Below are 10,699 nucleotides of genomic sequence, written 5' to 3' on the forward strand. Positions count from 1 at the left end.
ACCACTTCACAGCGCAATTCTGCTACCCCTTCTCATCGAAATCCTTCAACTCAGCCTGTCACATCTCATCAAACTCTGACCTCCTCTCTCAGCAATGATTCTTCTGCCCAGACTTCTACATCTTCTAGCATATCACCCTGATGAAGACCTGAAACTCAGGTCGAAACGTCGGCATAAAATAAATAAATATGGTTTTGTTTATTTATGTTGTTCTTTGCTGACCGCACCCCCCAACACACTTCTTCAAGCATTAATCTACGGTCAACTATCTACACCTCATTATGAATCCAGTAACACGGGGCCAACGACGTGATAACAACCATCTATATACACGTCACTACACCAGAAGATACAATACATCTAGATCTCATCAACAACAATCACATTGACCACTTCACAGCGCAATTCTGCTACCCCTTCTCATCGAAATCCTTCAACTCAGCCCTCTACTGCTCTTCAAGCTTATTCAACTCAGCCTGTCACATCTCATCAAACTCTGACCTCCTCTCTCAGCAATGATTCTTCTCCCAGACTTCTACATCTTCTAGCATATCGCCCTGATGAAGACCTGAAACTCAGGTCGCAACGTCGGCATAAAATAAATAAATATGGTTTTGTTTACTTATGTTGTTCTTTGTTGACCGCACCCCCCGACAAACTTCTTCAAGCATTAATCTACGGTCAACTATCTACACCTCATTAAAAAATATATTTATTTATTTTCATTTTTTCAATAATATCAAACAAGGGAGAATGTCATTTGTTAATGATAGGTCAAAAAAGTTTCAATACACTTTCAATATTAATCCTATTTGTTGTACTATGACCATCTTTCCAGTGTTATCTGTATAAATCTATCTCTATACTCAACTTTTAGTTCAGTATTAGCTTTACTTGTGCCTGCGAAACTGATTTCTTTTCAACATGCGCGTTTCTCGTTATTTGAGAGAGCATATGGTTCGCTACCAAATGCAGGGCTTATCTCTATGGAAAATTGCACATCTATTGAATAAGTCACATGCTACTGTACGGTATGTACTAAAAAGACATAAGAGAGTTAAAATCTCTTGAGAATAGACCATGAGCTGGACGACCTAGGAAACTGGAGAATCACCACAGGCGAGCTATTCTTGCTGAAGTCCATGCAAATCCACACTACCGCCACCTTAATGGGCATCAGAATAAATAGAGACTATGGGATTCAAGTGCATCCAAAATCAGTCAGAAATATTCTAAGAAGGGAAGGATACAGTGGTCGAGTCGCAAGAAGAAAGCCCTTCATCAGTAAGATAAACTGGAAGAAGCGTCTGCAATTTGCTAGGGACTTTGTAAATAAACCAAATAATTTCTGGGAAAGGGTCATATTCTCTGACGAGTCCAAATTTAATATTTTTGGGCCAGATGGAAGGTCAAAAGTGTGGAGGAAATCAAACCAAGCTTTTAAAACTAAGAATTTGACCCCAACATTTAAACACAGAGGTGGAAGTGTCATAGTGTGGGGGTGTTCTGGAGCTTCTGGTGTTGGAAATTTAGTGTTCATTGATGGAATTATGGACCAATATACTTACCTGGACATTTTAAGGAACAATTAAAAAAAATCAGCTAAAAAATTGGGATGGCGAGTGAACCTCATACCTTTATATTGTTAATCGACCCATATTAACATGCTTTACATTTACACGTTTTCACACAATTGGTTCTCTTATTTTTTGCACAGCCTTAATGAAGGACTACAATTTCAGCTGAAAAATTGTAACACACAGAAAAAAAGTTTCACTTATCAGTGTATTTTCCTCTTGGACCTCATCCTCCAACAAACTTCTGAGATTACATTTAAACTGAACTGTATCTAGTCGATACAAAAGAAACAAATGATTTGTCAGGTTATCAAGGATGAACTCATCAATTATAATATTAGTTATAAGAAGGTTAAAAATAAATCTATATGTCATAAGCTGAAGTTAATTATGACTAAAAATGCTCTTCAAAAAGATATTTACATTTGAGTACTTACAATAGTTATCAAATGAAACTAGAAAAAGTAATCCAGTTAGAATTCCTAACCACTTGTTTCACACCACACTCTTAAGAAGTATCAAACATAGCATAATTTCCAAAAATGATAATTTCAAACTGCCTTGTTAAGATTCTCATATAATTTTGTCACTACAGTAAATTCCAAAAACAGCAGGTGTCTATGTATTTTCTAAATTTATTAAAAGACTAGATGTCAAGAACTGTGGGTTTTTTCGCAAACTCAAACAAATAAAATGTTTGTTTAATTTGATATAATTATATGCAAAATATATTTCCCTCCACTGTCAAGAGTGTAATCAGGATTCGATTAAATCGACAGTGGATCTGATAACGATTAATATCGATGTTGTAAAGCCATTGTCGTAAAAATAATTATTTGAAGTTGTACTAGTGTTTAAAAATGTATTGATTGATTGTCATGAATTAAATAAAGCAAGTATTTGTTTTTTTTTACCTTCATTAACATTCATCACACCTGAAACATATGATTTAATGCAATGTTTTATCATTTTAAGGTGAAATGAAGATATCGATTATAAATCGTAACGACAATGAAAGTTTAAATTCATGGGGTAGAAAAACCGTTAGAATCGTAAACATACCCGCCGTTAGTAAATATAAGTTTTGCCAATGACAGTTAGTTGTTTTTAGGTAAATAAGAATTAAACATGAAGCTTGACGAATGGGGAAAGTTACTTGTGTCCTGGGTGGGTGTTTGTCTAATATTTCAAAATACTTATGTTCGTTTTATGACTTCAATAGAATACTGTATTTGTTTGTGATTTTAGGCCAATTTTTTGGACCCTAAGGAGAATATTGCAAAAATTGAAGATTTGTCTATAGCTGGGTTATTTCCTCGTTTGTTGAAATCTTTGTAAGTTTTTTCTTTTATTCCAATTTAATTATTAGATTCATGGTTGATATTCATCTGAAATTGTTTTAAAAATCAATTTTTTCATTTATGACAGACTATCAAGGGATGGAGAAGCTAATATTGAAGAATACTACAACTATTTGCAAGGTATTTAATGGTTTATTTTATCTTTTCTTCTTAAAAATAAATTATTTGATTTTTATTTATCTTTATCTCTTTTCAAGGGCATTACAAATCGATGGACTTTGGTTGTCCTAAAACTAAAGAAGGAGCTGTTTTACATGCTACAGCATTTCTTATTTATTGTTCATTGCATCACCCTAACAATGATCTCCAACAGAAAATGATTGATTTACCTCATTCAACTCAGTGCCAGTTAACTGACTTCCTCCAGGAATTTGTTGATGTTCCAAAAAATAACATAACTAGAGAACTTATATTTTCAAAAGTTTCAGAAATTTGTAAGTACTCAAGTTTTTTTTTTTTTTAGCGTTTTCTATTCTGGCTTCTAACAAGATACCTACTGATATGTATCAAGTTTTGATGTATTTGTGATCTTAGTTTTCCTTATTTTTAGATTGATTATGTATTAAATGTATGATTATGTATTATATGTATGTATTAAAATTTAGGTTGTTGGTTTTTAAAACAATGTCTAATTTGAAATGATACAGTACCTATGTATTTTATTACACTATTGTAGCCATTTAAAAAGTTGTTAACCATTCTTAATTTTAATTGTTTATTTAGTCATAACTCTCTCGTTTGGGTTAATCATGGGTTATAATAGTCCAGGAAGTTAAATGGATGATCGTCAACTTTGTTTGCCAGATAACATTGTTGGTTACATAGTCAGATTCACAATGGTGATTGGTTATAAAATTGTTTAAGTACCGTATTTAGCATCCAAATAAATTTTCAAATAATTATTTTTATTATTATTCTAAAAATTCTTATGTATCCATCACAATTATTTGCTGTCATTAAAAAATATAATTTTTGACATATATATACGTTTTTGAATTATAACATTTGTTTCGTTTAGGACATCTAGATCAGATTTTTTTCTGTTTTTGAACTGCTTATCACCTTCTGTTGGGCATAATATCCCATGCAGAATCCTTATTTTTGCATTTAATAAGCTATTTAGTTTAAATTTGTGTGATAACTCATAAACTAATGGACATAGGAAAATGATTGGGACTTAAAATTCGCTAATGACTATCATTTTTATTTTGTGATACCATACAATAACCATTTTATTATTAAAATTTGTTATAGGTATTGCTAATGTCGAAGGATCTATTGTACGCACTCCATCTAACTTCGGAACTCCGATCACCTACACTTCTAGTCCTTCTACTGAAGAGAGCATGGTAATTTATATTACTTTTATTTATATGTAATTAGTACCATTATTGACAAAAATTTAAATGATTAAGTTTTCTTTTATACTACATATTCTGAGCATATAATTGAAATTATTTCCTTAGAACAGTGTTTTCTAACCATTCCTTATCTTCACCATTTTCGTCTCCCTTAATTTTCATAACAATCTAATTTCATAAGTATTCATCTCTTATTCCAGTATTCACAAATCTTGTGATGTGATGTGTTATTTACTTTATAATAAATCTTCTCTTCAGGGTTCTAAAACCAATAGCTCAACAAAAAAACCTTCAAGATTAAAGAAACTTAGGAGGGATTTTGATATATTGACTTCTTTAAAAATGGAATTAAGTGAAGAACTCGAGTCAACAAAAGAGACTGTTGCTAAATTAGGTAGATATACTTTTATTTTTCTTGTTTCTCAAAATTTAGGATAGGCTAAGTCTTTGTCTTTAAGCATACTTATTTATGTTTCAGAATGTGACATTAAAAAAAAAGATGCTGAAATATCTAAATTGAAGTCAGAAATAAAAAAATCTGAAGATAACGAACACATCTGTGAAACACAAAAAACGAATGATAATTTTAAAGTTGAAAAATTGAAAGCTACTATTGAGAACTTGGAACTGCAGAAATGTGAATTAGAAGATACAGTATCACAGCTCAATGATGAAAAGCAAGGAATTAATGAAGAGGTAGGTACGTCAATTGTATAATTTTTTATTGCTCTTCTTTACTTGGTTTAAAATAGGATTTCAGAAAGGTTTCTTGTCTCTCACTTCCAATATAAGTAGGTGTGACATTGTCTATTAATGTGAGGCATATATATGGTATATGTTATGAACAATCCAAATTTTCACAGTGAGGACTATTCCAATATTTCTGATCCTGCCTTCAATAGCTTCAAGATAACTGTTACTGTCCATTAGCTCTATCTGTATGTAGATTTTCATTTTTCCAAACGAAAGAATATTGGAAAACAAAACTTTAAACTGATGGAGGTTAGATTCCGCTTAAGTTTTTTATTACTATATTGTTATAACTATCTTCACTTCCTAAATTTTTGGACAAATATATAAACCCATCTGCTTTAAAAAAAGATTTTTGGAAAAATGACTTGTATTGCTTTTATAATACATAAGTCCAATTTGTGTCATTTTTTGTAGTTTATACAAGCCTAAACCACTCCCAAGTTTCGTTTAGGTATGTTGAATCATGTTTAAGTTATAGCAATTTTGTGATTTGGAACAATATCAAAGGCCCTCGGAAGAAGAAAAAATTGAGCAAAACAATTTTATTTTAATATAGTACTAGAAGTAGCCATTCGTTCAATCAGAACTAATCCAGGAGGTTCCATTTACAATTGGCTGCTTCAACAGCAGATGATGTGGTAATTATCCCTAGAACCCGAACAGCATTACAAGGAACATTCTAGGAATTCGAAGAAGCAACGTTTAAATTAGGTCTCAAGGTTAGTGAAGTGACTATGTACATGAAAAGTTCAAGAAGAGAGAATAAGGAAGTGAATAGCAAAGTGACTTTCCGAGAAAACAGAGTTTCAGTTCTGTAATCCAGTTTAATTACCTGGGGAGCCTGATTAAATGTATTGAGAAGGATATGGGGTAGGATTCTCAGAGAATGGTATTTAGAGCAGATGAAGAAATGAGCAGCTGATGAAACTTTTTGGGAAACTCAACATCATGGCTTTAGTGATAAGAGCACTTATAATATGGATAGGACACGTTGGGAGGATGCTAGGAAACTGGGAAGGAACAGATAAGAGGACCTCCCGGATCAGATGACTGGACGATGTGGAGAAGGCGGTTAAATATTGAAAGATGGAAAGAGAGAGCTAGAGATCCTGGAGATTGGTTGGCTATGGTGGATAATAATAATAGATGATTGATCCTATAATAATTAGAAGGCGATGGTGAGGGTTCCAGTTGAGAAGAACAAAATATTTTTGTACTATTTATTAATTGACAATGTTTCGACCCACAATGCAGATCTTCATCAGAACTGTTGTGATGGGTGGATGTATTCACTGTTCTGTGATTGCGACCATTTCCTAATTTCATTTTTCAATCCCTATGAATGTTCATCATTCCGGAGTTTCTTAAGATGCAAATAATGAATATTAACTTTACTTTTCCTTACAAAAATATTCTGTGCCACTTTTCTGCGTTAGTAAAAATTATTTCAATATTTTACTCATAGCACAGTGTTCTCTAGTGATGAATAAGAAAATAATATTTTCTATTTTATTTAACAAGTCTATTTTATGTTTTTTTATTACCAGATTGGCTTGGTGGGCCTTACTCGGTTATTAGTCTCGTGTAAAAGACCCCCCTAGCTATAAGGTTAGAAAGAAAGTATTTATGGAAAACAGATTTTAGTTTTAAAAAATTCAGCATTTATTAACTAAATATATTCAATCAATTGTATAATCACCTTCATTTATGATGACATTCTCTCATATTTTGTTCGGGGTTTCGATCCCCTGTTTATAAAAATTAGGTTGTTGAGAATCACATAAACCTAAAATGGCATTTTGAACTTTACATGTTTTTCCAGAAGGGAAGTGCTGAAGGGATTGGAAGAGTTGAAAATCAGATGGGGCAATATCGGGGCTGTAGCTTGGATGAGGAAGAATTTCACATTTTAAAGCCTTCAGTTTTTCATGAGTAATTCTGACTATATGCGGTTTTGCATTATCTTGTTGCAAGCGTACTCCTCGACGATTGATAAAATTAGGGATTTTTTCAGACAATTTAGAGTGAAGTTGGTAAAATTGCTAAGAGTAAATTTGAGCAGTTATAGTTTGACTCATATTCAAAAGTTAAAAATGCAGAATTCCTCGCATATAATTAGATCATTTTTTTGGGTTAAGTCCAGGTTTAGGAATTGGAATAGATTTTAACCTGGGCTTAGCCACTGTTTTTTCACTCATTATTGATATGGAAAACCCATTTTTCTTCCCCAGTAACAATGTGTTTAAGAAAAGGATCCAATTCTAATCGAGCCAGTGATGATGTACAGATGGTAACGTGTTGAAATTTTTGTTTTGTCTTTAAATAATGGGAAACCCAAATCTCATACTTATTGTCCTTGTGCTATAATTGCTCCATTGTGTCATAATGAGAGAACAATTTGTATTAGCAGACTTAGCAAAATGGGGTAAAATATTTTTGTTGTGAGAAACAAAATTGATATTAGTTTATTGCGCCTCAAGAAAACCTCAAATACAAATTTTCTTAGTAATCAAAAAATATTAATTTTTGGTTCATTAACTTTCATGATTTACCTTCAATTTTTTTTCTGTTGAGAAATTCACACTTAGTAAGATCATAAAACAATAATTTAAAAAATTGCTGATAGTTAAAATATTTTTTCTTTGGCTCCTAGGGCCCATTGGAACTAATCGGGGGGACATGTTTCCAATATTTTTTAATGTAATATTAAAATCACCAAAGCAGTTTTAAAAAAAAACTTTTTGTTAACCCCTTAAGGTGCCCTACCCATTTTAGTTATTTAAGATACTTTTGTCTCGTAACATTATAATGTTTCATCTTAATTTCAGGTGAAAAAGTTGAAAAACATCATACAAAAGGCAGAAATTCAAAGAAAGCTATCCGATGATTTCAGAGCTGATTTAGAAGATGAAATAACTAGGTTGAAAAATGCGATTGAACAACTTACAATAACCAATAATGTAAGTAGGTATTGAACAGCTTACAATAATCAATAATGTTAGTAGCTATTAAAATCAATTTATGCGATTGCATTGACTAGTTATACATTTATCTGGTTAATTGGATAAACTGTTACTTATCAGTTTTGGAACTAACATGTATAAATCTTATAATTAAAAGAAAGATGGTAAATAAAAACTCAAATAGTTGTGAAACTCTTTATTATGAGCCAACATTCCGCCCCTTGTTGTAGGGCTTCATCAAGGCTAAAAAAAATCCAAAAAAAAATAGACAATTAATAGAAATGGGAATAACAACAGATAAAAAAATAATAAATATTAAACAGTACACACAAAAGAATTTTTTTTTATCTGTTATTTCCTTTATCCGTTATTTTTTTATCTGTTATTTTCATTAATTGTCTAAAATCTTTTATTATTCTTATTTCATTTTTATATTTCACTGTACATCTTTTTATTTTTCATTTACTTTGATCATTTATGTTTATACCATTTAAGTGTTTGTATCTTTTTTTAGCCTTGATGGTGGTCGACTAAATCACCTTGCAAAGCTGTTGGCCTAGTAATGGTACTTCCTTATGAAGTACGACACCCCCTAAGTAGTCCAAATATAATTTTTTTTCTGTACAGAAGTATTGTTGTTAAAAGGGAAGTATTTGACTTCGGAAATTTGTTGAGGGTACATCGGGTAATGTACTTAAAGTAAACATCCTTCCCACTTCCGTAACATAGGGAGAGTGGTCTGAGAAGTCCCTTATTTCAATTTTTCACTTATATCTCAAAAACTGTGCATTGTGAAAAAACAAATTTTCTATTACAAATTAAAGCTAACATCATTTCCTTTAAAAATATTTATACTATTTTTGTTTTTAGCATCTCTTATAATTTTCAAGATATTCGCTATCGAGTCAACCGAAATGTTATTTAAAAAATTTTAAATTATTTTTTAACGTTTTTTTACAACATTCATTCATTTTTAGTTCCTAAAAAATCATGCCCTCTTCCATATTCTGCAATCATTTCTTTTTGGGTCATCCTATTTTTCGCCTCCTCTGTTGGGCGATAGTGGAAGATTCATTTTTGGCCACTATTCCTCCTATTTGTAAATGGCCATACCATTCCAGCCTTTTTATTTCAATTGTTTGAAGAAACATTTTTGTTTGATGTACTTAATCTCTGATTATGTTATTTGAAATATGCTGAAGTGTATAAATGGTATAATATCGCCTCCAGAAGTCCATCCTCATTGCTAATTACCCATATGCCAGCTGTATATGGACTGACAATTTCCATGAAGGAATAAAATGGTCTTTCTTTTCTTTTTTTTTTGAATAAAATTATCCCATAATGTGTAGAATTCAATGTGCCACTATCTTCCTTCCTCTTATAATTTTTTCCTTTATAAGCTTTGTGAGAGCTTCCGTCTTCCAATAACACTCTACCTATATTCAAATTCTTGGGTTCTTATGTACCTGTTTTATGAGGATTGATATTTTCCAAAAACCGTTAATACTTCATAAAAACTGAGGCAAATATTGTTGAAGAAAACTATGTTATCAAGGGGAATTAGTCAGTGGAAAGCATTATGCTGTGTATAATGAAAGAAATGTAACTAAGCAAGCATTGTCATTCATTTAAATGATTTAGATATAAGTTAACATTTAGTTAAAAAAACAACAAATAAAATTGGAATAAATTTCATCATCACGAAGCAACTTGGCTGAATCACTTCAGACTGAGTTTAAACCATAATTTTCAAAAAGAAAATTTTATTTACTTCTTTTCTTCATTAAGTTTTATGTTTTGTTTTCATGTTGAAGAGACATTAAGATATGTTATTTTTTTCTAAACTTACAGGAGCAGTCTGAGTATATAGCAGAATTGACAAGGGTAAAAGATGATTCTAAATGTTTCTCCGACAGCCAGTCTGAAAATATTATTTTGCCAGAATCTCTCGGGCAGCATGTCATTGATCTTCAGGTACGGGAACTTCAAGAAGAACTTGAAAAAAAGGTAACAGTTTTCATATACTATTTTAATTTGTTTCTATTAATTTATTTTAACAGTAATTAATTTAAAATTATGGACAATGGTAGATAGTGGTGATAAAATCAAGAGAATTACTTAGTTGGAGATTACTCAAGATTTTACAACAAACAATTGTCAATCAATGTGTTACTTTATATCAATTTAGTAAATATGAAAAATAAAAATTAGAGTAATAATTACAATTAAAAGGTAATAATAATGTATAATTAAAACATAAAAGATGAGTAAATAAAGTAAAGTAAAAATAAATAGAGCTAGAAGAATAGTAATGAGTTTGTATTATATATAAAAATGATTAACTGTAACTAAATATGAAGGATGTGGTCAGAAGGAACGAAAATTAGTTATCAAGTATTTATTTGCCAACCATTCACCTCACTTTGCAGGGCGTCATCAGTGATAAAAAAAGACACGAAACAACTAAAAATACTTTGGCAATGTTAGATAATAAGATAACAATAAAGTACACTTAAGTTAGGGGCTAAAAGTTATGTAAGTATAGTGAAAAATCACATAAATGAAAAAAAAAGAAATTAAAATAAGATGTATAACAATATGTATATATAAAAAAGAAATAACAGAGTATTAGATTTTATATGAACAGCAGAAGCAATAACATATAAAGTAAATGATACAAG

At 31.0% G+C, this 10,699-nt stretch overlaps 1 protein-coding gene and 1 long non-coding RNA gene across 9 annotated transcripts in view; one reads left to right on the forward strand and one right to left on the reverse strand.

Annotated features, from left to right (window-relative positions):
- The window catches only part of LOC112210597 (uncharacterized), an 11,884-nt gene extending 9,416 nt beyond the window's left edge, over positions 1–2,468 (reverse strand). The window contains exon 1 of the long non-coding RNA XR_002945225.2: positions 2,015–2,468. This is a non-coding gene — a long non-coding RNA (uncharacterized lncRNA). The remainder of the gene's footprint in view (positions 1–2,014) is intronic.
- Positions 2,469–2,529: 61 nt separating this feature from the next.
- Positions 2,530–10,699, forward strand: part of LOC106692880 (putative leucine-rich repeat-containing protein DDB_G0290503) — a 38,434-nt gene continuing 30,264 nt past the window's right edge. For all 8 annotated transcript variants that reach the window (XM_014439100.3, XM_014439104.3, XM_014439105.3 and 5 more), the window contains exons 1-9: positions 2,530–2,744; positions 2,826–2,911; positions 3,006–3,058; positions 3,136–3,372; positions 4,193–4,287; positions 4,558–4,693; positions 4,778–4,995; positions 7,881–8,012; positions 9,870–10,025. In XM_014439100.3, coding sequence (XP_014294586.1) covers positions 2,706–2,744; positions 2,826–2,911; positions 3,006–3,058; positions 3,136–3,372; positions 4,193–4,287; positions 4,558–4,693; positions 4,778–4,995; positions 7,881–8,012; positions 9,870–10,025 — 1,152 coding nt within the window. In that variant the 5' untranslated portion in view covers positions 2,530–2,705. The remainder of the gene's footprint in view (positions 2,745–2,825; positions 2,912–3,005; positions 3,059–3,135; positions 3,373–4,192; positions 4,288–4,557; positions 4,694–4,777; positions 4,996–7,880; positions 8,013–9,869; positions 10,026–10,699) is intronic.

Source organism: Halyomorpha halys, unplaced genomic scaffold (assembly GCF_000696795.3).
Source record: "Halyomorpha halys isolate HHAL.00 unplaced genomic scaffold, Hhal_1.1 Scaffold75.1, whole genome shotgun sequence".
Taxonomy (NCBI): Eukaryota; Metazoa; Arthropoda; class Insecta; order Hemiptera; family Pentatomidae; genus Halyomorpha; species Halyomorpha halys.